The sequence below is a fragment of the Clarias gariepinus genome, chromosome 8 (assembly GCF_024256425.1).
Source record: "Clarias gariepinus isolate MV-2021 ecotype Netherlands chromosome 8, CGAR_prim_01v2, whole genome shotgun sequence".
NCBI classification, from domain to species: domain Eukaryota; kingdom Metazoa; phylum Chordata; class Actinopteri; order Siluriformes; family Clariidae; genus Clarias; species Clarias gariepinus.
Genome location: NC_071107.1, coordinates 27,009,295 through 27,037,027, shown reverse-complemented (window position 1 = coordinate 27,037,027; position 27,733 = coordinate 27,009,295). Strand labels below are relative to the sequence as shown.

The 27,733-nt window shown below is 35.2% G+C and overlaps 1 protein-coding gene across 2 annotated transcripts in view; it reads left to right on the top strand.

The window, feature by feature from the left end:
- herc4 (HECT and RLD domain containing E3 ubiquitin protein ligase 4) overlaps positions 1–27,511 on the top strand; it is a 107,191-nt gene extending 79,680 nt beyond the window's left edge. For both annotated transcript variants that reach the window (XM_053501252.1, XM_053501253.1), the window contains 8 exons: positions 60–233; positions 3,500–3,643; positions 3,749–3,915; positions 4,061–4,127; positions 8,740–8,822; positions 9,467–9,650; positions 26,799–26,901; positions 27,111–27,511. In XM_053501252.1, the coding sequence (XP_053357227.1) occupies positions 60–233; positions 3,500–3,643; positions 3,749–3,915; positions 4,061–4,127; positions 8,740–8,822; positions 9,467–9,650; positions 26,799–26,901; positions 27,111–27,319 (1,131 nt within the window). In that variant the 3' untranslated portion in view covers positions 27,320–27,511. The remainder of the gene's footprint in view (positions 1–59; positions 234–3,499; positions 3,644–3,748; positions 3,916–4,060; positions 4,128–8,739; positions 8,823–9,466; positions 9,651–26,798; positions 26,902–27,110) is intronic.
- Positions 27,512–27,733: the final 222 nt, after the last annotated feature.

Genomic DNA, 27,733 nt, shown 5'->3' with positions numbered 1-27,733 from the left:
GTGCCTCAGCAGTTCTGAAATTTACTTAATTTCTTCTGGAGTCTCTTGTTTTTAAACAGATGGCTGTGGACCAAGCAGAACGACAGAACCTTAGCTCTTTATTTGGGCCTGGTGGCATGGTGGAGTCAGTTAACCCATGCCTCATTCTCATAGTGCGCAGAGAAAATATTGTTGAGGACACCATGGAGGTTTTGCGGAAGTCCAAAAATGTTGATTACAAGAAACCTCTAAAGGTATTAGTGACATCAACAGAAATGATATTTTTAGTGGACAACATTAGAACTTAGAAAGTCACACACACACACACTAACAGAAACACTGCTGGGATTCTATTTAAAGGTAAAGTGCAGGTTAATTTTTATTTTTTAATTTAATTTTTTACAGATCTGGCCATTAAGAACGCACGTTTTGAGAAAAGGAATCTTGCGAGCTGTTGCGGCACGTGCGGCAAGCTGTAAAAATGCCATTCATTACCAGTAGGGGGCAGTCGTGTTTTAATCTGAAGTATTATTGTATGTGTCTACTGAACCCGAAATCTCTCTTAGCCGCCTATTGACAGCAAGCGACAGAGCTCATAAATATACACTAAACAATAAACACTGCTTTTTGCAAAGTGAAAGTGAGTTGCGCTTGCATGGTTTTGATTAAAAGGCTGATAAACGCATGCACAAATATGAGCAGATTTATCAATAAAACTGCAGACATACTCCCTTATACAGTAAATAAAAAGTATCAATTCCAACTATTAAGTCTAATTTAATTGCTATTAATAATCATTTTTATTGTTTCTATTTACTTTATGGTTTGCTGGGGAAATGAAATTTAGGCAGAGACGTCCGCTCTGTCTTGCTAATTAATGTAAAACCCACCTACAGTATTTGCCAACAGCGCACATAGTTTGATAAATTCACACCTATCGTGGATGAAAGGTGAGAAGAGATTCCGTAGAATCTTCTGACACAGTGCTTGCACTGAATGACTATATTTGACAAGAATATAGAGAATAAGAATCATATTTATAATAAAATAATTAAATAAATAATAAAATTATATTAAATAAGGACTTTATCTAAAAGCCAGACCAAATTTCTCATTCACTGCTGAAGTAGTTAAATATGCTTATACTGTAGATACGTAGGTTACATTTTAAAATAACCTGCCTACCAGCCCACTATTATTTTCTGTTCAAATTTAAAGATGCCCGCACGTGTGTGCAAAAACACAAGTACAACAAAGAATACAAAAGTGTAAAATCTTAAAGTTAGCCTAAACAATACTGTATTGTTTCCAATGCTGAAGCAAACATGATTTTATTTTTGTTTTAGTCTATGAGCTAAATACAACGTGACAGCCACTCCGAAGTGAACACACAGAATCCCAGTTACTGTAATCCCTCTTCTCACTTTCCATTTACGATAGGTGTGAAGTTATTAAACCGGTTTGCTGATGGGGAATTGCCAGAATTGAAGTGTTTAAAACGAATTAACAAGGCTGAGCAGACGTTTCTGCCTAAAATGTATTTCGCCAGCAAAATATAAACATAAATATAACCATGAATAAAAATAAAATGTTTAATGGTACCAATTAAATCAGACTTCATAGTTGGATTTAATACTTTGAGTGTAATTCATAAACTTACTGAATATAATCAGATTTTGTAAAATAACGAAACCTGTTTTCTTCCTAGACCTTTTGTCCGCATTACAATGAACTGAAGCGCGTCTACTTTCCTTGTTTTAATCTGTAATGTTTAAGTGAAATACATTTTACGTATATGCTTAAATATTCCTTTTTATTTATGGATAAATGTATTACAGTGCATCCAGAAAGTATTTACAGCGCATTACTTTTTCCACATTTTGTTATGCCACAGCCTAAAATGGATTGAATCCTTTTTTTCTACTCAGAATTCTACACACAACATCCCGTAATGACAACATGAAAAAAGTTTACTTGAGATTTTTGCTAATTTATTTTTTAAAAAAATTTAAGAAAGCACATGTACATAAGTATTTACAGCCTTTGCAAGATTGAGTTTAGGCGCATCCTGTTTCTTTGGATCATCCTTGAGATGTTTCTGCAGCTTAATTGGAGTCCACCTGTGGTAAATTCAGTTAATTGGACATAATTTGGAAAGGCACACACCAGTCTATATAAGGTCCCACAGTTGACAGTTTATGTCAGAGCACAAACCAAGCATGAAGTCAAAGGAATTGTCTCGAGGCACAAATCTGGGAAAGGTTACATAAAAATTTCTGCTGCTTTGAAGGTCCCAATGAGCACAAAGCCTCTATTATCCATAAGTCTAAGAAGTTAGAAACCACCAGGACTCTTTCTAGAGCTGGCCAGGCATCTAAACTGAACCTCTCTGCAGCAATCCACCAATCAGGCCTATATGGTAGAGTGGCCAGGGTGTTTCATCAGACCTGAGAATTTTGTTTCTCATGGTTTGAGAGTCCTTTAGGTGCCTTTTGTCAAGCTCAAATTTGCCATATACCTTTTACTAAGGAGTGGCTTCCGTTGGTCCACTTTACCATATAGGCCTAATTGGTGGATTGCTGCAGAGATGGTTGTCCTTTTGGAAGGTTCTCCTCCTCTCTTAACTCTCTCCTCTTTCCTTTCAGTCATATATATATATATATATATATATATATATATAAAAATTTTGTTCTTTTTTTTTTTATTCATGTCTTCTGACGGTGCTCAATGTCAACACATTTTTAAGTTTTTAAATAAGATATATTGGCATATTCACGAATCAGGACATTTGCATAGGTAACACTATCAGATAGCCTACTATCAGAAAATTTTATTAATTTCAATACCATTTAAACCGAGGCATTGCCATGTCTTTCATTGTTTTGTCCCTGTTAAGACATTACAAAAACTATATAAGCAACTAATTATGAATTTTAAAGCACGATTTTGGGCATCTCATTTTATTATTATGAAAATAATATGAAGCACATATACATACATTCATCATAAAAGATCTATTGTAAAACAAAATTTAATTTATGTTTGCTTTAGAATTGGAAACAATATTGTTTTAGGCTAACTAATTATACACAATTTTTCATTGTACCGCCATGCCCTTCCATGCACCATCTGGCGGATATTCAGTGGGCGGGATGGGGGGGGGAACGCACATTCTTAATGGCCACATCTGTATTTTCATATGAATATTTTCATTATCACTTATGGGAAAATTTGATTACAAGTGTTTTGATGTACAAAAATGCTTCCGGAATTAATTATGCCCGCAATCCAAGGGTCCACTGGATTTGTGTTAACCACTTTCAGGTACTGCCCCTGAATCAGTCTGAATATTTATTCTAACTTCCAGAACCTGAAATTTCATATAATCTCAGCTTTTTGTGCTCCTAGAAACTGCTCCCAAATAATAACAAATAATGAAACCAAATAACAATCAGTTGTTGAAAAAGAGAAAATAGGAGACAATGATAAATTAAAATGACAAAAAATTATTTTTGTATAGGTTATCTTTGTTGGAGAGGAGGCTGTGGATGCTGGAGGTGTGAGGAAGGAATTCTTCCTTCTCATTATGAAAGAACTCTTGGACCCCAAATATGGCATGTTTAGGTATTACAAGGAGTCTAGACTCATCTGGTTTTCGAGCAAGGTAAATCTGCGTTACAGCTTGAATAGTTTGTATTTGTATAAGTGTCCATGTAATCTGAATACCAATTATACATTTTATAATTCTTTCCCGATTTTTGTTTTATAGACGTTAGAAGATATCGACTTGTTTCACCTCATTGGGGTCATTTGTGGTTTGGCCATTTATAACCTGACTATAGTGGAACTAAATTTTCCTGTAGCCCTGTACAAAAAACTTTTGAAGAAAGTGCCGACTTTGGACGACCTGAAGGAGCTCATGCCTGTTGTTGGCAGGTCAGTTATTCAGAGCTGACTTAATTAAATTAATCCTTCTTTTGTACAGGCATTATTTATAGCTTGTAGTAAATTGTTTCAAGATTCCTTTAAATCTTTAGTTTAATTTTACTCACCTCCTTTTATTGGTATTTTCACGTCATAGGAGTCTGCAACATTTATTGGACTATATGGAAGATGATGTTGAGGATACATTCTGTTTGAACTTCACTGTAAGAACAGTTCTATTTTTAAGTAAAAATTGTGTTATGATTTTAACTGCTATTATAACATATAGCTGTTTTAGAGAGAGTTTTTAAGTCAAAAGTGAAACCCCTACTCTAGATCCTTTACCTTTACACAAAAATCCAGTGTCGGAGTATACTTTAGGTAAATATAAGTTAATTGTTGTTCATACATGTTCAGTCCATGCAACCACAATCATGGGGAAGTCTGCTGACTTGATTGTTGTCCAGATGATGATCATTGTCACCCTTTATAAAGAGGGAAGCTACAGAAGGTCATTGCTGAAAGGGCTAGATTTGTGGTTGGAAAAGGTGCACAAGCAACATGGATGACCACAAGAAAATTGTTAGCAAAGCCCTAATTTAGGCTGACCAGTGCATCAGATGCCACCCTGCACAGATGTCTTCATGGAATGGATTACAACTGTTCCAATTGTAGTATCAAGCCCCTCCTGATCCAGAGACATCAGAATTATCTTACCTGAACAATAGAGAAAGATTTTCTTTTTTCAGGTGAAATTACATTTTGCATTTTATTTAGAAATCAAGGTCCTAGAGTCTGTAGGAAGAGTGGAGCGGCACAAAATCCAAGTTGTCTAAAGTCCCTTGTAAGGTTTCCTTAGTCAGTGATGGTTTGGATTTCCAAAGTCAATGCAACTGTCAACCAGATTTTCTTAGTACCACTGTCTGCTGACAGGCTTAATGAGGATGCCAGTTTCCTTGTCCAGCAGGAACATCTGCTGACAGTGCCAAAACTACCACTAACTGGATGATAGAGTCCTAAATAACATCATCTTGCTATGCTTGATTGGCAACGCAATGCACCTGACCTGAACCCCATGGAGAATCTATAGGGTATTGTTAAGAGGAAGATAAAAAACACCTGATCCAGCGATACAGAATAACTGATATGGAGTGACATCCCGGACAGAATTCAAAAGTAATTGAATTGAATTGCTCAAATTCCCCCCTCTTGGTGGGCGACTGCGAGTGAGGTCACTCCCCAAACAATCCCGCCCCTGACGCTGATTGACAGGTTTCCGTGAAACACATTGGAAATGTGTTTGAAATGAATTGCAAATGGATTAGCGATTGCGTCTAGACGCGCGATGCAGAGAAAGTGAAAAAGCAAACGTGGTAATTGATTTTGCTATTTAAATATGACAGGCTCATGACTTGTAAGACATGGGAAATGCAAATGGACTTTTCTTTTTCATTTGAAATTTGGCAGTCAGTGTGCATTCGCAAAGGCAAAAAAGCAAACGGTAATGCAAAGTTTGCAATTGCATTTGAATTGTGGCACACTTTGTGCGTCCACATATGGGAAATGCAATTTGCAATTTCTTTTGAATATTGTCTGGGATATCACTCCATAAACTGAAGCAATTAAACCAGGTGTCAATGCTTTAGCAGTTCCACAAGCTGATTGCCTTAGTGCCATGCTGCATTGATGTAGTAATTCATGCTAAAGGAGCCCTTATCCTGTTCTAAATGCATAAATAACATACTTTTTAGATGTTGAACGTTTCTGTATTTTACAGTAAATACAGGATTTTTTTTTTTAATCAGCTGTAAGCCATAAAGCCTATGAAGATTCTCAGTCAAGTACTGTTATCTGGATGTTGTCATGTAGTAGCTTCTTTAGTCTGCTTTTTGTAAGCCAAAATAAAAACAAAAAGAATCTTGAAATATTTCGCTTGATATATAAATTAGCTATTTCTAAAGCAAAACAGGCCATTTTACTTTCCGAGATGGAATTAAACTATATATCTACAAAAAAAATCTTGTACAGATGAGGACAATCTCGGCCCGTATTAACTAAGCGTCTCAGAATCATTCCTTGGAAGCAAAATTCATTTAGGACTGAAAATATTCCTAGCTCAGAGTAGGACAAATAAAACAATTACAAGTTCTTGAGGACGCTTCCTACTCCTATTCCTACTCCGAACGTTATCCTAATCAGACTGCTCTAATCACTGTTGCAAGCCCCTATAATAGAGCCGTACTGTATAGAACTGTCATAATCTGATCAAAGCAAACCTGGAGAGAGGATGAGAGCGTGTTGCTTGCGTAAAATGTAAAAAAATTAAAAAATAAAGCAAACATTCTGCCCTTATCTTTCTTCTAAATTAATACCATCTGTCAGTTTGCCGCATGTACATTTACATTTAGGCATTTGGCAGACGCTCTTATCCAGAGCGACTTACAAAAAGTGCTTTAATGTTTACATAATTGGATACACAATTGGAGCATGTACTCCTGAGGACTGTGGAAAAATGGGGGTACACAGTGTTAATTAAGTGATGATTAACAAAGAATCTTAAAGAAAAAAAATTGTGTATGCTTTAATAATTTAATATATATACATAAAATTTACATATAAATACAAATATTTTAATGTGTGATGGATGACAACTTCATGAATTTAGCTTGTTTTTTGTCTATTTTATTCTGTGTGGTAGGAAAATATATGAATCTGCGCATGATCTGCGGTACTGTAACAGCAGTTTAATTTATCATTTCCGTATAATTTGATTGATTATTTCACTGTTTCAAGGTTGCATCTTCACTGTTACTAAAAAAAACATATACAGTGGTGTGAAAAACTATTTGCCCCCTTCCTGATTTCTTATTCTTTTGCATGTTTGTCACACAAAATGTTTCTGATCATCAAACACATTTAACTATTAGTCAAAGATAACACAAGTAAACACAAAATGCAGTTTTTAAATGATGGTTTTTATTATTTAGGGAGAAAAAAAATCCAAACCTACATGAAAAAGTAATTGCCCCCTGAACCTAATAACTGGTTGGGCCACCCTTAGCAGCAATAACTGCAATCAAGCATTTGCGATAACTTGCAACAAGTCTTTTACAGCGCTCTGGAGGAATTTTGGCCCACTCATCTTTGCAGAATTGTTGTAATTCAGCTTTATTTGAGGATTTTCTAGCATGAATTTTTAAGGTCATGCCACAACATCTCAATAGGATTCAGGTCAGGACTTTGACTAGGCCACTCAAGTCTTCATTTTGTTTTTCTTCAGCCATTCAGAGGTGTATTGCTGGTGTGTTTTGGGTCATTGTCCTGCTGCAGCACCCAAGATCGCTTCAGCTTGAGTTGACGAACAGATGGCCGAACGTTCTCCTTCAGGATTTTTTGGTAGACAGTAGAATTCATGGTTTCATCTATCACAGCAAGCCTTCCAGGTCCTGAAGCAGCAAAACAACCCCAGACCATCACACTACCACCACCATATTTTACTGTTGGTATGATGTTCTTTTTCTGAAATGCTGTGTTACTTTTACGCCAGATGTAACGGGACATGCACCTTCCAAAAAGTTCAACTTTTGTCTCGTCGGTCCACAAGGTATTTTCCCAAAAGTCTTGGCAATCATTGAGATGTTTTTTAGCAAAATTGAGACGAGCCTTAATGTTCTTTTTGCTTAAAAGTGGTTTGCGCCTTGGAAATCTGCCATGCAGGCCGTTTTTGCCCAGTCTCTTTCTTATGGTGGAGTCATGAACACTGACCTTAATTGAGACAAGTGAGGCCTGCAGTTCTTTAAATGTTGTCCTGGGGTCTTTTGTGGCCTCTCGGATGAGTTGTCTCTGCGTCTTGGGGTAATTTTGGTTGGCCGGCCACTCCTGGGAAGGTTCACCACTGTTCCATGTTTTTGCCATATGTGGATAATGGCTCTCACTGTGGTTCACTGGAGTCCCAAAGCTTTAGAAATGGCTTTATAACCTTTACCAGACTGATAGATCTCATTTACTTTTGTTCTCATTTGTTCCTGAATTTCTTTGGTTCTTGGCATGATGTCTAGCTTTTGAGGTGCTTTTGGTCTACTTCTCTGTGTCAGGTAGCTCCTTTTTAAGTGATTTCTTGATTGAAACAGGTGTGGCAGTAATCAGGCCTGGGGGTGACTACAGAAATTGAACTCAGGTGTGATAAACCACAGTTAAGTTATTTTTTAACAAGGGCAATCACTTTTTCACACAGGGCCATGTAGGTTTGGATTTTTTTCTCCCTAAATAATAAAACCATCATTTAAAAACTGCATTTTGTGTTCAATTATGTTATCTTTGACTAATAGTTAAATGTGTTTGATGATCAGAAACATTTTGTGTGACAAACATGCAAAAGAATAAGAAATCAGGAAGGGGGCAAATAGTTTTTTACACCACTGTACTAGTAGTGTTTAAAACGTTTAAAAAAAAAAAAAAAATCCCATTTTTGTCCTAGCTTATCTCTTCTGAACTTTGTGTTGTTCAGTTTAACCAAAACGTCTCTCCTTTTTGCGTGTTTCTGCCTGAATGCCATTTCCTTGCTACTCCCAACCAGTTACAGGAGCTCTTATACATTTTGGTGGAGGTAGGAGTGATTCCCTATTTTAAAAGTAGGACCAAAATTGCATTACTCTGAGACGCTTAGTAAATACGGTCCCTGATATCTTTTCTACTGCCCCCCCCCCCAACTTTGCTTTCTGTTTTGTGCTCTCTCTCTCTCTCACTTGCTCGCTCGTGCTCTCATGTGCTGCAATTTTATCACTCCCAAAGACATGAAATCTTTCTTATTCATATAAATCTTTTTTTTTTTCTTAGATTACTGTGGAAAACTTTGGTGAAACTGAAGTGTTGGAGCTGGTGCCTAATGGAATGAACGTCACTGTAAACAGTCACAACAGGTATTCTTCTTACGTGTGGGGTGGCTGACCCTTTCTCACTGTCTAAAGCTGGTGTCCTTAAGAAACTCCAAAAGTTCACTATAAAATATCCATAAAGGTCTTTCACACTTTGAAAGTATGTCTTATAAGGATATTCTTGTTTGTTGTACTTTCTATCACATTTTTACAGAAAGAGGGGTGCTCAGAAATAAAAACAGAAAAGTGTTGAATCTTTATGAAAGCAAAGCTTTTTGTGGCCAGGACTCCTAGGGAGCAAAATTATATATGCACCCAGTGGAAGAGCGGTGGCATATCTGCTTTCCCTTGTCAGTCATTTTGACAATGGCTTGTCATTGGTGTCTGCAAGCTGGTGACGGTTAGCAGTATTGCTATGTAAGCAGCAGTGCAAAAATATGCAGTCTACTGGCTTCATGTGCCTTGGAGGAAGCATATGCTAATCTACTGGTTTTATCAGTCATTTAATAGCATGAGAGCCACCAGACAGGTGGGAATTGGGCATGCTTATGGGGAGATTGGAATTAATATAAAGCATTCTTTCAAAGGATTTGAAGCATTGTGGTACTTTTGAAAAACTTTTACTTATTACATACTCTTTGGTTTTACATTTATTTTTTTTATTTTTTTTTTCCCATTCTCTTTTACAGGCAAGACTTTGTAAATGCCTATGTTGACTACATTTTCAACTCATCTGTGGCTCCTCTTTTCAATGCCTTCTATGCTGGATTCCACAAAGTATGTGGAGGGAAAGTCTTGGAGCTTTTTCAGCCAAATGAACTACAGGCCATGGTTATAGGGAATACCAATTATGACTGGAAAGAACTAGAGAAGGTATGGAAATTTATATTCATGAATATGTTTTAAAGAAATCATGAAATCAGCTCAAAGGTTTGTATGGACCTCTTTAGGGATTCAAATAGTTATCCTCACTGTGCATTGAAAAAACAAAGACAACTTAGTCGGACTTGGAGAAAAGAATGCTGTCTTTTGTTTATTTACTGAAGACCCTATAGTTCACGGTTAGTTACCAGACTTAACACTTGTCAGCAAGTATAAATCCACATATTTTCATGAATAGCCATTACGCTAATAACGAGAGAGAGAGAGAGAGAGAAAAAAGGGGAGGGGAAGAGGGGGGTCAACAACCCAATCACCTATTGGCTGATCATTACACCTCTTAAAAGTATTGGAACAACAAGGTCAATTTATTTGTTTTGTCTATACAAAAATAAGACGATAGATCTGAAGAATCTCAGATTTTTTCCTTATTTTTATACATTAAGACTGTGCGTTTTCCTGCGAGATGCCGCAATTTGGCGTGCGGCGTGCCACGACTTGCCGCAAGCAACATTCGGGAATTTAAATAAATGTGTTGTGCTTCACTGAATATCCGCCAGATGGCGCATGAAAGCACTTTATGAAAGACATGGCATTGCCTTGGTATAAATGGTCTTAAATTAAATTAAATTAATTTAATTATCTGATCATAGGCTAACTTACTGTATAATCTGACCAACATATCTTATTTAAAATGTAAAAATGTGTCGCCATCATCAGTAAATAAACAATATATTATATTAGATATTATAATCTTATATATATATATATATATATATATATATATATATAAAATACACATAATAAACTATATCTATATACAAATTTTATTATAATAAGTAAATATTATTTTATGAATACACATTCCACTTTGGGCTTTTCATCATGTGTTGTGCTGTTTTTGTCCAGCATTAAATAATTATTTTATCCATTATTTGACCACGGCTGGGGAATAAGGGCTGGAATGTAATTGTGAACTTATGACTGAAATAAAGCTGTTTGTCGCTGTGCGGAAACCTGCGGCTCGTACTTTCACTTTACAAAAGGCAGCGTTTTGATCAAAAGGCTGCTAATCGCATGCGATTTATCGATGAAATGCAGACATTCACACACACACATATATATATATATATATATATATATATATATATATATATATATATATATATGTGTCATTTTTTTATTCAAATTCAACATTTTAATGGTTTGTGATCGGTGCATGGGCGTCAACTTGCACGTTCTGTAATAATCAATTGTCTTTTAGAGCCCATTACTAAAGCATTCGCTAGGTATAAATAATGAATAATTTTCATGTTCCTGTGTTTATGCAGTAATTTGGTCATGTTTACCTCATGGGTGAACACAATGATTTGAGAATTAAATTACACACGAATATACAAATATATATGTGTGTTTGTGTGTATAATATGAAATTGTATTTGATATAGGTATATATTAACTCATGCTAGAGTACTTTTACTACGCTAAATTTATGAATTACAGTCCAAGTATCAAATCCAACTATAAAGTCTGATTTAATTTGTTACCATTAAACATTTAATATCTACTTATGTTTATTTTTTTATTTATGTTTTGCTGGCGAAATACATTTTAGGCAGAGACGTCTGCTCGGTCTTGTTAATTTGGTTTAAAACCCCCAATTCTGCGAATTCCCCCGAATACGGTTTGATAACTTCACACCTATCGTGAATGAAAGGTAAGAAGAGGGATTACAGTAACTGGGGGGTTCTGTGGGTTTCACCTCAGAGCGCGCTATCGAGTTGTATTCAGAGAATACAAGACTAAAACAAAATCATGTTTGCTTCAGCATTGGAAACAATATTGTATTAGACTAACTTTATTAAAGATTATTCACTTTTGTATTTTTGTTGTACTTCGTCTTTTTGCACACATGGGCGGGCATCTTTAAATTTGAACAGAAAATAATAGTTAGCTGGTAGGAACGTTATTTACATATAACTTAAACAGCTAAATAAAGTTAAATATACACAATAAATTAATAATTGCGTTTGCTTTACATTTGAGCCCTCGTGTAAATAGATTTTTTATTACATATACTACCATATCATATATTTGTGTCTAATACTGTTTTATTCATATTTTACAACATTACATGCAGTTTGTAATTTACTTGCGATTGTACTTTTAAAATGTAACCTACGTATCTACATTATAAAAATATTTAACTACTTTAGCAGTGAATGAGAAATTTGGTTGGTCTGGCTTTTATATAAAGTTCTTATTTGATTTAATTTTATAATTTAATTAATTATCTTATTATAAACATAATTCTTATTCTCTATATTGCCAGCTGATAAAGAAGTAACAGCCAATCAGAAGTAGTGTGTGGATGTCTGTGATGAGTCTGTGTGAGTGGAGCGTGCACAGAAAATAAATATTGCACACGCATGCAGAAGTCGCGCGTGCGCGGAGAACATGTTGAGAGAGAGCAGGGGAGACACTGCACACGCATAGAGTGCTTTGTCTGCTCTTAAAATGTCAAACCCCGCGCTCAGAATTGTGGCAGGAATATAACGTCATACTTGTCTTAGCAGTTAAACGAATTCATAATCACAGTATTACAATTACTGTACACATGTAGAATTTGAATTAAATTAAATCTTATTAGGATCAAATTTAAGCAAAGTAAACGTCAACACAGTAAGCCTTTAGATTTTATCATGTGTAATTAGAAAAGCTACGCATGTAGGTTTTTTTGTGAGCGCGATGTGAGCAGCTTTAATTATTGATAATTAATTAATTATTAAATGGTGGACATAAACAGCAGAAAGAACAATATTATTCTTTTGATTATTATCATGTTCTTTTGCTGTTTGAGTTCAGAGTTGAATGATTATTTGAAACTGAAGCGCTTCTTGTAGATTCATGCCACGAGTCATTTTATCATACAAAGATTATTACGTTGTGCTCGGACCACTAAGCGTCTATGGATTCCAAAATTGACATTTTTACCATTTTTTAATCACTGGAATGGAAGAGATAGAAAGTTTCCTTATCCTAACATGCCTTGTATTCTTTTTAATCATTCGATTCACAACCTATCATTTTTAATGCTTTTTTACAAGGGCAAATACAAATGGAATAATTTTATTTAGTAATTTTATTTTAAAATAAAATCTAAAATTAAAACATTGTAGAGTAATTAAAAACAGTGTAGAGTAATTAATAACAATACAATGCATGTTATGATAAGAATAATTTCAGGGATTAAAAAGGTAACAGTGTCAATTTTAGAATGTAGAATCCAGAAGATTTTAAATTTACACAAATTTAAGAAGAGGCCTGAAGCAAGATCCAAGATCCTCCCCAGTTTGCTAAAACCATGCACAGTGAGGAGAGGTGCATTTTAGTTTCTCTGAGTGTAAAGGTGAGAACAGCTGATTTACATTTGGGGAGGGTGTATTATTTGTATTTGAATGTGTCTGATATTGCAAAGCACACACCCTAACACTGAAAAAAACAACAACCTAACGTAAATAGAAATAAAAGGTCCTGATTATACTGCATAAATATTATTTAGTGAAACAAAATTTCTCCGCGCTCTTGAAAACTTTATGCGTGCGGTTGAGCGCTGATTTGACTATGTAGTAAATTAAAGAGAAGAATTACTAAGCCGGATCAAACTTAAAAAAAATATTATTGATTAAATGTGTGCTGAAAAAAAATTTGTCACCAAAAATGTAACCGATAAGGACTCATGTCCATCAATCTGATATACAGTATGCTGGAGAAACTCCCAGGTGAGAAGACACAGCTTTGTGTAGTTAACGTCAAGGACAAAAATAAATAAATAAAATTAACATCAACAACTTTCACTTTTTTCAAGAGTCTGGAACGCAGAGTACAGACTCAGCCGCGATATATTATACTAAAACCATATTATACCAAAAATAGAAGTGTATTTTTTTTCGTTATTTTAATGTTCTATACTGAAGGTCTATTTTCCTAGTAATTTCTATATTTAAATTTTGATTTTTTTAAATTTAATTTCTTTTATAATAACAATAAACCGATACAAACAGAAGCTATATAACAGTTCATTCTTTGTACAAATAAAATCGTTAGCTAGTGAACTTAATTACCTAGTCTAAATAATAAAAAAAAAAAATTACAAGCCCTTGAGCTGTTGTTAGTACACAATGATGAGATAAATAAACTAGTGCCTTTTAGAAAGTCACAAATATTACAGTATAATGTTAAAATATTATAATTCTGCACTATTATATGAATATTATATGAATTATTTTTGTTATATATATATATATATAACAAAAATAATTCATATAATACTCATATAATACCAAGTGGGTATATATATATATATATATATATATATATATATATATATATATATAAAATATTAATATTATGCTTTTGCACAAAATGTTTTAACCTACCGATGGCGAGGTGCAGCCTGTGTCCAAAACATTGCAGCCTGGTCCAATCATTCAGACCCTTGACCACGTTCGTTCCGTTATCAGTAGTAATGCAAACTTGGCGTTCTTCTTTAAAACCCCATGACTCAAGCGCTTCATTGAGTCCTTGTGCGATCTTCTTGGCCGTATGTTCAGCGGGGAAGTACGACGTCTGCAAACACCGGCTGCCAAGATTCCAATCATCCGTTATATAGTAAATGGTCAAACTGAGAAAAGGCTGAATGGTACAGCTCGACCACACAGCTCTTTTTTAACATTTTCGCAGAGCTCGGCATACAATTTTGGCATCTCTGTTTCTGTGAAGTATTTGTGGCTTGGCACCTCATATCGTGGATCAATAGCTCGCATATCGTTTATATCGCCCATTACTAGTGAGACCTGTGAAGAAAAACTACAGGTACTACACTGACATCACGAACATTGGTGAAAAGTATTGCAGGAAAACATGCAGAAGAAATGCAGAGATACAGAACAAAATTTAACCTATACCAAAGTGATGCAAGCAGTTCATTAAAAATTTATCATGCAGCAAGACAATGACTAAAACACTCTGGCAACACTACAAAAGACTGGCCAAGACAGTCATCAGACCATATTCCATTTGAACAGGTTAATAAAAGAAAAAAGCCCCAAACAAACAACTAAAAGAAGCCCCAGTAGAAGCTTGAAAAAGCATCACAAATATGAATGCAGCAGGTAAAGCTAGTGGATTGCTGCTTTAGGAGAGCAGGTTTTAAATTATATTAAATGGGCAAAATAGCTAAATGCTGATTTAAAAGAAAATTCATTGAATGAACTCAATGATTGTTTCTAAAAGAAAATATAAAAAAAATGATACATCCTATTTAATGCACTTTGGCCAATCAGAGTATACAGTACAATTGTACACTGTGAAGAATGGTACTTATTGGCAGGACTCAGGGTTTTTTCTACATCTTCTGACTTTGATAAGCATCAGTGTGTTGGATAAACCTAGTTATTTTACTAGACAAGGTGAATACCATGTATCCGCATTTATGGGCTCTTACCAACTGTGGATTATAGAAGCATCATTACATGTGTAAATATTAAGCCTTAAAATAAGGTCACTTGCCAAAAAGGCCAAAACCCCCCTGTTAAAGGTAAAGCTGTTGTAGGCATGTCAATTTAAGTTTTTTCTGTGCCATTTTTTTGTTGGGTAAAATATATGGTAAGGTTAGGTAAATGAGGTGATCACATAACAGCATTTTGGGTTTGTGCGTTTGCTGGCTTCAAGTTTCAAGTTCAAGTTTCAAGTAGGCTTTATTGTCACTTCAACCATATACAGTTAGTACACAGTGAAACGAAACAACGTTCCTCCAGGACCAAGGTGCTACATGCAACATAAACTTACAACATAAATTAACAGAGAAGCTAAACTAGCTAACTAAGAGGCCTAGTTAGCTGGCTAGCAGAGACAAGACAGATAGTCCTGACATAAATTAACAAAAACTAACTAACTAAGGAAGACTATCTACAGGTTTTACAGACAACAGACAACATAAAGTGCACTTGCAAATGTGCAAACGAGCAACAACAAAGTGACAGTGCGACAGCGACATATCAGAACATAAAATATGGTGTTGAGGTAGTAAACATAGCAGCAAGAATTGAGGAATTAGTGCAAAAAGTAATGAATATTGTGCAAAAGAGATAAACAGTGGCGCATTTACAGATTTGTGTGTACGATAGTTTGGTGGTGTAGGTCAGTGTGTCTTGTGTTGATTAGTCAGTCCAGTCTCGATGTTTTGACGTATTGATGTTTTGATTTAGTTGAGTTAAGCTAAGTGATAATGTTTGTGTGTGTGTGTGTGTGTGTGTGTGTGTGTGTGTGTGTTTATCAGTTCAGTCCCTTTTTGTTAAGGAGACGGATGGCAGTTTGGATGTATGTGCCCGAATGCTTCAGTACCTTTTTCCAGATGGCAGGAGTGTGAAGTGTGGCTTTTACTGCTGGTTGGCGTCATATAGACCGACTATAACTATAGACTGACGCCTCAGGCCTTAGTTCATTTTCTCTAATGAGCCACAGCTCCTGTAAAGCTGCACATAATAGCGGATATAATCAAGTAAAACATTGTCATTAAACTAATTCATAATTACAGTACTAAAATTACAGTAAAAAAAAAAAAATAAATAAATTAAATCTTTTTAGGGTCGAGTTTAAGCAAAGTAAACCTTAACACAGGGAGCCTTTAGATCAGGGGTATTTAAATAAAGTTTAAGGTTTTTTGAAGCAAAAGTCCGGAAGATCATAATGTCTAACAAGTTATTGTAATAGCTTATATATTTAACTTTTTATTATAAATTGTATAAACTGTCTGTTTCTCCGTTTCTCTCTTTCTCCGTCTCACTCGTCTGTTTCTCTCTTTCTCCGTCTCACTCGTCTGTTTCTCTCTATCTCCGTCTCACTCGTCTGTTTCTCTCTCTTTCTTCGTCTTTCGCCTGTGTCTCTGTTTCATGTATGGCTATCTTTCTTTTCTTTTTTACCATCTCTTTTAATGTGAAACTTGCCGCTTAACACTCTCATCTGTCTGCACTGTAGTTGCGCTGCAATGTTTATCAGACTTGATAGGCTGAGTGGTATCACGTGGTATACTTGGCTCGCATGCAATTGGCTTGTGCGTTTCCACTACCATACAATCATACAGCTGCGCTGGTTGACATAGAAGTGTCCCGACAGTTTTTTAAATCATAACCTTAACGTTGACGTTTTGGTGGTGGATGCGGGTCACTGATCTATAATAGATAGATTAGTGGTCCGGGTCCGTATGGAATGGCTTTTCGATCCGGACCCGGACCGCGGTCCGCCTGTTAGTGAAGGCTGCTTTAGATTTTATCATGTGTAAATAAAAAAGCCACGATTGTGGCCTTTTGTGTCATCTTATATTTTGTGTTCTTTATATTTGTAGTAGATTTATTAACTGAAATAAATGAAACTAAATGAACATGAAATTTAAAAATTGTAAGGACGTTACTGCGTCAGCAGATTTTTTTTTTTTTTTTTTTTTTGCGTTATTATAAGAATTAAAGGAAGTAGGCTATTATGATCATCATAATGTTATTTAATAAATAATGAAAACATTTTAACAAATCACATTTTTATATCCCAGTAGCACCCCTGTTGCGCTGTACCACCTCCAGCAAAAACTTATAAAATACAAGTGAAACATTGAACAAATTTACAATCACAGTACAAATTTAAATACAGAATTTAAATATAGGTGGTCCTAGTGCCCAAAGTAAATGTTAACACAATGAACCTTCATATTTTATCACGTGTAACACTCCAGAAAACTAGCCAGAAAACTCTGGGTGTGCATTAGAAAAAGTGGGTGTGCCACAGGTGTTGTCAGATTAATGTGCAAAAATTATATAATAAAACTATATGAGCTACATAACCGTTATAAGACTCTACTTTTATTTAATTGCACTCACAATGATGACAAAAGGTTATGATTCTGTAAAATAATGAAAGCAAACAGGGATACAGCGCTAATCTGTATCGGTTTCTGTGAACCTGAGCGTGTCAGAAAATGAACCGAAACTCTGCGTATATTTGCCTCACAGACGTGCAAAATATATACTTATAGAAAGCAAAATTTCTGCTTTTATCTAAACTAATGAAAAACAAATTTCAGATTGTGTAATTCGTATAAACCGTGAATTATTGGCGCATCCACTGCTGTAAAGATGACATGATTATCTTCATCACTACAGCAAACAAAGACATCACTAATTTATCAATGAATTATTAAAAAGATCAGTCAGATTCCTTGCTGTTTTTTCCGACACATTCATAATCATTAGTTTGCCGTTGCAATTAGGAAAACTTAATGCGTAGGAAATTAAAGAATGAGATCACAACGCAGCCTCAACACCCTGGAGCTCAAACCTAATTTTAATAAATTAACAAATAGTGTAAGTAAACGACAATAGCCCACGTTTAGAAAGGAAATTTTCTTTAAATTATAAATAATAATCCTGCATGTATTTTAGATGTGGCAGCTGAAACTTATATGGCTCATAGTCAGGGTAAATCGTTGACAAGCCTGTAAATATCCATGTAAAACAGGTACATCTGTATGAATAAATTGTTTAAATGTATGTATCCTGAGCTATTGATCATTAATTTAACAGACTCTGTTCAGATGTAAGTAAATTCTTATTGCTGCGCTGTTTGGGGGGAGGGACGTGTTGACGTTTGGTCGGTATGCTGTGATCTGAGAGAGTGTGTTTGTGTGTGTGTTGTGTCACCTGAGCGGTGTCAATAGGTCTTACATATTCATGAAAAGTCGTGGATTATTAAGTGAAACAGAAGATCTGTTAAAAAAGGTTAAGCACATCAGTCACTTTACCCCAAATAAAAGGTCTTTGAGTGGTATTATATAGTTGTAACATAACAGAACTACAAACATAACAAACAGAGTGCACTAAATACTAAACCTAAACCGAACGTGTGGATTAATAAACCGAGATGCGTATTTCTTAGCCCCACCCCGTTAGAATGGCGTATTCAGAAAAAGGCTCGTCTGTTAGTATATAATGTCTAAAATGAAGTGGCTTGCCGCAAAGACAGCCCTTTTTATATATTTTATATATATTTTTTTATTTTATTTTATTATTTTTTTTTTATAAATTTTATAAATTTGTGTTTGTTGTATTTCTGGAGAAGAAAAATGAATGAATCTCTCATATTGTCGTGCGCGTTCATCTGCCTTTTGATCAAAACTCTGCAAAGTGAAAGAGCGCACATGTGTGCCGTGGGTTAACATGAAAATTTTACATTCACTAAAAGGCTTATTCACAACCACGTTTTTACCATCTTTGTTTCAGTCATAATCAGTGTTGGGTGTAAGAGTGTAGAGTACTTGGATTAATTTTTTGATGTAATGAGTGATCTAATGCAAATTTTTTTTAAATCTAATCCGTTATTCAGACAATTTATGCAATCCGTGAGCCAGACAGCAGTCATTCCCAATCCATTGGTGTGTGTGTGTGTGTGTGTGTGTGTAAGTCGTCCTACAAGCCCCGTCCCCAATAGCCTGCCCCCCCTCCCCTTTTATTCCTACTGTTAAACTCCAATCTCTCCTATGCGGTTTGACTATGCGAGGACTGACGCATAAAAAGATTGAAGCCTAATCACAGCGGTAAATAGTTAACAGATTATGCCAAAACTTTGCTGAGTGATGATGGTAGAATAATTATAAAGGTCTCGACTAAAACAACATGCATGAGAATTACAAAGGAGTTTTAATTTTCTGTAATGGAAAAGTACTCTAACTAGTTACTTTTATCAGGAAGTAACGCTGTAATGTAACTAATTACTTTTTAAAGACAGTAATTTTGTAATGTAATTAGTTACTTAAAAATGTAACGTCCTCTAACACTGTTCATAATATATGCAGATCATAAAAAGGGACTTTGCAAAGCAGACAAAATGTAAAATCAGTACCCCAAAAAAACAACAGAGCACAAATATATACTTGCTGAATAAACAGCATTTTTTTTAAGTGAATGCGTGCACGATGTGAGCAGCTTTATTTTAGCTATTCCCGCCATTTGTGGAATAATTATTCAATGCTGGACATAAACAGCAAAAAAGCATGATGATTATTATTATTCTGATTATTATTCTCATGCTTTTTTGTTGTTTGTGTTCAGCGTTACAGTAAATGATTATTTGAAACCGAAGCGCTTTGTGTGGATTTATGCCATGAGTCATCATACAAAGATTATTACGTTGTGCGCGGTCCACTGAGCTTCTGTGGATTCCAAAATTGACATTGTTACTGTTTTTGTTTTCACTGAAATGAAATAGATGGAAAGTTTCTATAAAAACAGTATTGTTTTTAATCGCTCGATACACAACCCATGATTTTTTATGCTATTTTACAAATGGAATAATTTTATTAGTTTTATTTATTTTGTTTTTATAAAATCTAAATTTAAACATTCTATAAAAATACCAAAGAAAAGTAGTGTGTAAGTTATTAAAGGAGAATCTCTAATTCTTTCATTCCAGAGATTAAAAAGATCCCAGATCCAAGAAGCTCTTAAAGTGGAGAGAGATGCATTTTATTTTCTCTGAATGTACAGTATAGGTGAGAACAGCTGGGGCAGGGGCAAATTATTTGCATTTAAATTGTTTGCCTGACATTGTAAAGCACACATGGTAACAGTAAAAGAACAACAACCTAGGATAAAAAGGAATAAAAGGCCCTGATTATACTGCATAAATATTATTTAGTACAAAAAATTCCTCCACGCTTTCGAAAACTTTTTGCGTTCGGTTGAGCACTGATTAGACTACTAAAAAGGAGAATGCAGCCTTAACATCCCGAGCCCAAACCTCATTTGAATTAAACGAACAAATATTGTAAGTAAACAATACATCAAAATTAATAAAGAATTTTTATTTAAACTATAAAAATAATCCTGCATCTATTTTTAGGCGTGCCAGCTGACACTTTTTATTTAAAAGTTTTCAATACAAATCTTACAATCTCCTCTGTTTGGCGATCTCGTCACATGGATGCCCCGTGTGTCTCTTTGGAATGAGCCTGGTGTCTGGGGACAGTTTTAGTCTACCATGAGGACGGTTCTGGCCGGGACTGGTGTTGACAGCTGTTTCTCTGAGGACTTGGCTGTAGTTGCTCAATAGTTTAGAACTAGAGTTTTCTACAAGTCTACCTTAGTCTCCAATAACTACCTGGACTCCATATTAACATCAATTAACATCATCTGTTATAGCTGAACTGGCTAACACACCTAACACAGAGTATGAATGCAGATCAATTCCTGCTTTCTGTTTTACCCAAATGAGGATGGGTTCCCTGTTGAGTCTGGTTCCTCTCAAGGTTTCTTCTCAGGAAGTTTTTCCTTGCCATTGTTGGTCTCGGCTTGCTTACCAGGAACTATCGGACCATTTTGATTCATGCACACTCGCATTCCATACAAACAAAATTTTTCTTTTGATTGTGTAAAGCTATTTTGCGACAATGACGATTGTTAAAAGCGCTATACAAATAAAATTTAATTGAATGCCCACATGACATCAAATGTTCCCCATCTTAATATTTTAACTATTTATTTTTACTATTTAAACCATTAAACTATTTATTTTTACTATTTTAACTATTATTATTTTTATTTGATTCAAAATAAATTTAAGAACAAGAACGATAAAACTTTTTTATCTTATTGATTAAATGTAGGCTGGAAAAACTGTTGTCCTCAAAAATTAAACAGATAAGGACTCATGTCCATCAACCTGATATACAATAGGCTGGAGAAACTCCCAGGTGGGAAGACACTGCTTTGTGTAGTTAACATCAAAGACAAAAAAAAAATTAAAATAAACATCAACAGCCTCCACCAAAGAATACCAGTTACAAATACCCAAAATAAAATACCTCAGCTATTTTAACAATTACAGAGACATCACAGCAAGCAGCAATTTTCAGAAATTCTTTCCAAGGTGAGGCTGCGTTGGGCAGCGAAGTTCATGTACTTGGGCATTGCTTGAGGCTCAAATCTCAGAAATCGTTGGGGCAATTTTTTAAATAGACACTATCTTTAATAACCGCTGGAGATTTTAAGCTGTACACACATTCATTCTTGCCAACAACTATTAAAACTACGGTTTACACCTTGTGACACAGAGAATAAAGAATAAACCAGTTGTTGGGTCAAAATAACCCAACCAGGTGTTTACAGAAACACACACAGCATTTTTTTAAAGTGTATTTTTTGAGTTATTCTAATGTTCTATTTTGAAAGTCTATTTTTCCAGTTATTTCTATACTTAAATTTCTGTCTTTAAATGTAACATTTTTTTAATAATAACAATAAACCAATACAAACAGAGGCTATATAACAGTTTATTCTTTGTACAAATAAAATTCTTAGCTAGTCAACTTGATTGTCTGTCTAAACAACATTTAACATATATATTTTTTTACTTTGCACCACCTGGCAATGAATGAATAAATGAATGAATAAATGAATGAATGAATGAAAGAAATGTGACTGATTAATTTGGCCGCTGTCGTTTGCCGTTGGTGGTAAGCACGGCGGTAATAGGCATTCCTCCTGACTACCTACTGTTTTTTCTTTACAAATACTATGGTATTTCATTGAAAACCACGTCTATTTCTTGGCAACTTATTCGGACAAGAACTATACACTCACCAAAAGGATTATTAGTAACACCATACTAATATGGTGTTTTGACCCCCTTTTGCCTTCAGAACTGCCTTAATTCTACGTGGCATTGATTGAAGGATTGAAGGTGCTGAAAGCATTCTTTTTTTTTGGTGCATTATCCTACTGAAAGTAGCCATCAGAGAATGGGTACATGGTGGTCATAAAGGGATGGACATGGTCAGAAACAATGCTCAGGTAGCCCGTGGCATTTAAACGATGCCCGATTGGCACTAAGGGGCCTAAAGTGTGCCAAGAAAACATCCCCCACACCATTACACCACCACCATCATCCGGCACAGTGGTAACATGTGATGGATCCATGTTCTCATTCTGTTTATGCCAAATTCTGACTCTACCATTTGAATGTCTCAACAGAAATCGAAACTCATCAGACCAGGCAACATTTTTCCAGTCTTCAACTGTTCAATTTTGGTGAGCTCATGCAAATTGTAGCCTCTATTTTTTATTTGTAGTGGAGATGAGTGGTACCTGGTGGGGTCTTCTGCTGTTGTAGCCCATCCGCCCCAAGGTTGTGCGTGTTGTGGCTTCACAAATGCTTTGTTGCATACCTCAGTTGTAACGAGTGGTTATTTCAGTCAAAGTTGCTCTTTTTGTCAGCTTGACTCAGTCGGCTTATTCTCCTCTGACCTCTAGCATCAACAAGCTATTTTCGCCCACAGGACTGCCGCATACTGGATGTTTTTCCCTTTTCACACCATTCTTTGAAAACCCTAGAAATGGTTGTGCGTGAAAATCCCAGTAACTGAGCAGATTGTGAAATAATCAGACCGGCCCGTCTGGCACCAACAACCATGCCACGTTTAAAACTGCTTAAATTACCTTTCTTTCCCATTCTGACATCCAGTTTGGAGTTTAGGCAATTGTCTTGACCAGGACCACACCCCTAAATGCATTGAAGCAACTGCCATTTGATTGGTTAATTAGATAATTGCATTAATGAGAAATTGAACATTGGTGAGTGTACTCCACAAGGCTGATTTTAGCTAGCCTTAGTGAGTTGGACATTATTAGTTAATTCAAATTTTATGTCACATGCACAACCATGCATACGTACACAGGATGATATGCAGTGAAATGCTTGATCAAAAAAAAAAAAGATTCCACTCCTATGAAATGAAAATGGAATTTTTAAATAAAATTTCAATTCAGTTTTATTTGTATAGCGCTTTTAACAGTCGCAAAGTAGCTTTACACAATTAAAATTTTAAAACATTTGGCACTATATTGCCAAAAGTGTATATATAGATGCATATGAACTAGAGTAACATTCAGTCCTTAATCCATAGGGATTAGTATGATGTTGGCCATCCCTTTGTAGCTATAACAACTTCAACTCATCTGGGAAGCCTTCCATAAGGTTTGATTCTTCCAGAAGGCAGGCTCCAGACAATCTGGAATAGGTACAATTAAGTTTTTTTTTTACAATTAAGCACAGTTTGATTCAGAGGCTGGAATGTTGCTCATGGCATTATACTGTATGTGCATGCTGGTCAGTCACACTAGCAGTTTCACTGAACAAAGCACTGTGTTCAGATTTTTTTTTTATCCCAAAACACAGAATGCATATGTGTTGGTGAGATTAATATTTTCTGACATTGATTCTTAAATGGTGTGTCCACTCGCAGTTTTGATATTTGTATCGGCTGGACTATTTCATTGTATTTGTCATTGTATGTGACTTCTACTTTAATTTCATGCTCAGAATATGGTCTATTTTTTATCTATTCTAGGTGGCAATGTTCTTCAGCAATTTGACCAACTTTTTCTAAATGACTAGTAGAGCAAGACTGTAAATATCAGTGTAATTTTAAAATTGTATTGTCTCTTTTTTGTTTAGAGGGTTTTCCATTACTTGGTATAATTTATCCTTAGTATCTAACAAGTACAGGTGAGAGTGCAACACTAGGCTGACCATCAGTTGCACTCACTTGGTCTAAGGCATGTCTCAAGGTCACTTCTGGGGTTTCCACTTGCTGTTAGCCTCCTCCTTTGTGAGGCTACAGGTATATACAGTAGGTGCCTGCCATTGGGTTTGAAGGCTGCTGGGGATAATCTATGCAAAATTATGTTAACATTGCATTTTTTGGGTTCGGCTTTTTTTTTTATCTTTTCTTTTTCCTGTGTTTGTGTGTTTTATTACACAACCACTGTAACATCAGACAATCGATCAACCACTATAGCATACACTGTGGGATTTTTATTTTAAGGTTATATGTAATATACCATTTATTTATAAACATTTTGGGCATGCTTCCATCAATTAAAGCAACTGAAGAACTATGTTTTTGGCTGACATTAGAGCTGAACTCAGGAAAAAAAAAATCAAATGTTAACACAGATAGCTACTAAAATGACATATTCTAAGCTTATTGTAGGTCTCTGCTGTTGAAAGCATTAGCACTTTTCACCACTTTATTTTACCAAACAAAAAAGCTAAGTTCCAGGGACTAATATTGGTGTCCAGCGACAATGTGACAGATTTTATATAGAAAAGTAATCTTTTCATTAAAAAAAAAGGTTTAACAGAGCCTTGCCTGTTCCTGAGACTCATTATAAAGAACACATTAAAAAATCAATGAAATTTCAATGTAAAATTCATGAATGTCATCTATACAGTATTTCTCACAAAAGGCACTTGCCAGGATAAGCAGAAAAAAATATCTTTATTTAGCTTTACAAGTCTATCTTTTATATCAGTACTGGAGAAACAGATCTATTAACACAGTTTCATCAGTGAACTGCTGAATACTAACCAGCCTGCGGATGTGCCAACTTAATGAAGAGTGTACTGTATGTTATGTTGTTACCAATGGGTTAAGGGGGTTGTGTGGCCCTTTGCAGTTTGTGTTCTTCACCCATTTTAGTGACCAAGGTAACAGGGACAGTGCTATTGAAACCCAAACTGTAGTAAACTGGTTGCTGAATAACGTTGTTGCATCCAGATTTTCTGCGTAAGGATAAGTATCCAGGATTTGAACCAAGCAGATTATTATGTTTTTGAAGATCAATCTGTAGAATGTTTGGTGTTTATGTCCTTTTCGCTCCTTCCGCCTGCGTGAACTCACGAACGCCCCTGATTGGTTGTAGAGTCGTGATTAATGTGGGAGCACAAAGTACCTCTCATCCCTCCCCTCTAAGAGAGCTCGGCCAATCTGCGCCCTCTAGACCTATGACTGCGAGACCATCAGGCATAGAGCTCAATGTACAAGTTTCTGGATGCAGTGTTATGTATCTGGAGTTGTTTTAACTAGTTAGTTTTGGGCTCAGGATGAGTGTGTCACAATGAAATTAAGTCAGTTGACTACCTTCATGTGCTAGGTTATGCCATCAGTGGATTTTTCTTTCATGGTAGCACAAGCATATTACAGAACAACAATTGCAACATTAATTGGGTTAAAAGTGGTTCTTGGGAGCATGCGGAATCAGACCTTAAATAAGGAATCCACCACAAGGTCCTGACCTGAACCCCAGGGCAAATATTTGAAATGTGCGCAACAATAATTTACAAAATAGCTTGACTCTCCTGTCATCAAAACAAGACCTCACCCCAAAACTAGACCTCTGGATAGACATAAGTGTTGTGACATTACATAAAGTTGCTTTTACAATGTCATAATAAATTTGGCCCATAATAAAAACTAAATGTGCTACAACAAAATAAAGATTAAAAAAAATATTTTATGGCAGGCAGTGTATGTAAGTTAAGCCATGTCAAACAATCTTCACTTTTGTGATATCACAACAAATAAAAAACAAATGCATAACTCCAGATAAGATTTCTGATGGAGAAAAAAGTGGCATAAATGCAAATGCCCCTTTTTAAAATTGGAATGTAGAAGTGTTCGGAATCAACCAGTAACAATCCAACTTGTATTAAATATGAATTAGTATAACCTGCAATCAATTAAATTGTCTGATTATTCATCAACAAAGCATAGCTGTTCCTATAGATTTATGACATTGCCTTGGCAACAGAAAGCCATGGGAAAAGCCATGGGTTGCAAAGTTTTTTACAAGTCATTGGATGTACCATTGAACATTATAAACCTGTATGACCATTATAAAGAATTTTATGGCACAACATTACTATTACTAACATAGTTCTTCATATGTCTGGGCTGGAGGTTATTATGGCAAGGCAGAAGTCTTTTTTTAACTAGCATACAAATAAAAAATACCCAAGCCATTTTTTTTAATTAAATAATAATAAAATCTAGTCTCCTTAAGCATGTGAAATTATATTATGATTTATTCTGTTTAAAATTTTTTTTCAAAAACATGCAGTTTTAACATCTCTCTTTCTCTCTCTCTCTCTCTCTCTCTCTCTCTCTCTGTCTCTCTTTTTCTCTCTTTTTCCACTTACTCTATGCCGAAAATTTTTTAAAGTTTTAAAAAAAATTTTTTTTATTATCTCTTTCAGAACACAAAGTACAAGGGAGAATACTGGCCTGAACACCCCACTATCAAATTCTTCTGGGACGTCTTTCATGAGTTACCTTTGGAAAAGAAGAAGCAGTTCTTGTGTAAGGAAGATTTTACGAATACGAGTGAATAATAAATATTAATTCATCTTCAGTTACCTTATATCCTGGTTAGGGCAATGTTTCAGCTGGAACAGCAGGCATGGCACATACAGTACTGCAAAAAAAACTGCATTGTGCTTGATAATTTATTGCTGTTGTATTTACTCTTTATTCCACCTATTCAAACTTTTTTTTTTTTGTATTTGCAGTGTTTCTTACAGGTAGTGATCGAATCCCCATCCTGGGCATGAAGAGTCTTGTCTTGGTCATTCAGCCAACAGGAGGTGGAGAGAACTATCTTCCTGTTGCTCATACTTGCTTCAATCTTTTGGATTTGCCCAAGTATACAAGCAGAGAAAACCTTAGGGAGAAGCTTCTACAGGCCATTGAACACAATCAGGGCTTTAATCTTGCATAAAAGTTTACAGGGACAAAGAATTTGTTTCTAGACCACAGACCTTTTAAGGCCTCCAATAAAAGATACCAATAAAAGATCATAAAATTAGATAAAAACAGTATGACTATAATTAAGACTATAATTTAATTAGTTTGCCATATTGACATAGACATTGTTTAACTATATTTGCCAATTAAAGTTTTGATGATACAGTACCTTGTACCTGTTTGATTCTTGTCCTTTTCTTTAAAAACAACTGCCAAATATGAGCTTACAGTATATGGGTGTTTTGGTTTATTTCTTTGTTTTTGTTTTTTAATTGAACGCTGAATTGTGTTACTGTTTTTTTTTCTTTTTGATTCTTGGTGTCATGCCATAAATAAAATCTAGTGGATTTATTTCTGTAATTCCATAATATTTAAATTAAATTGATAT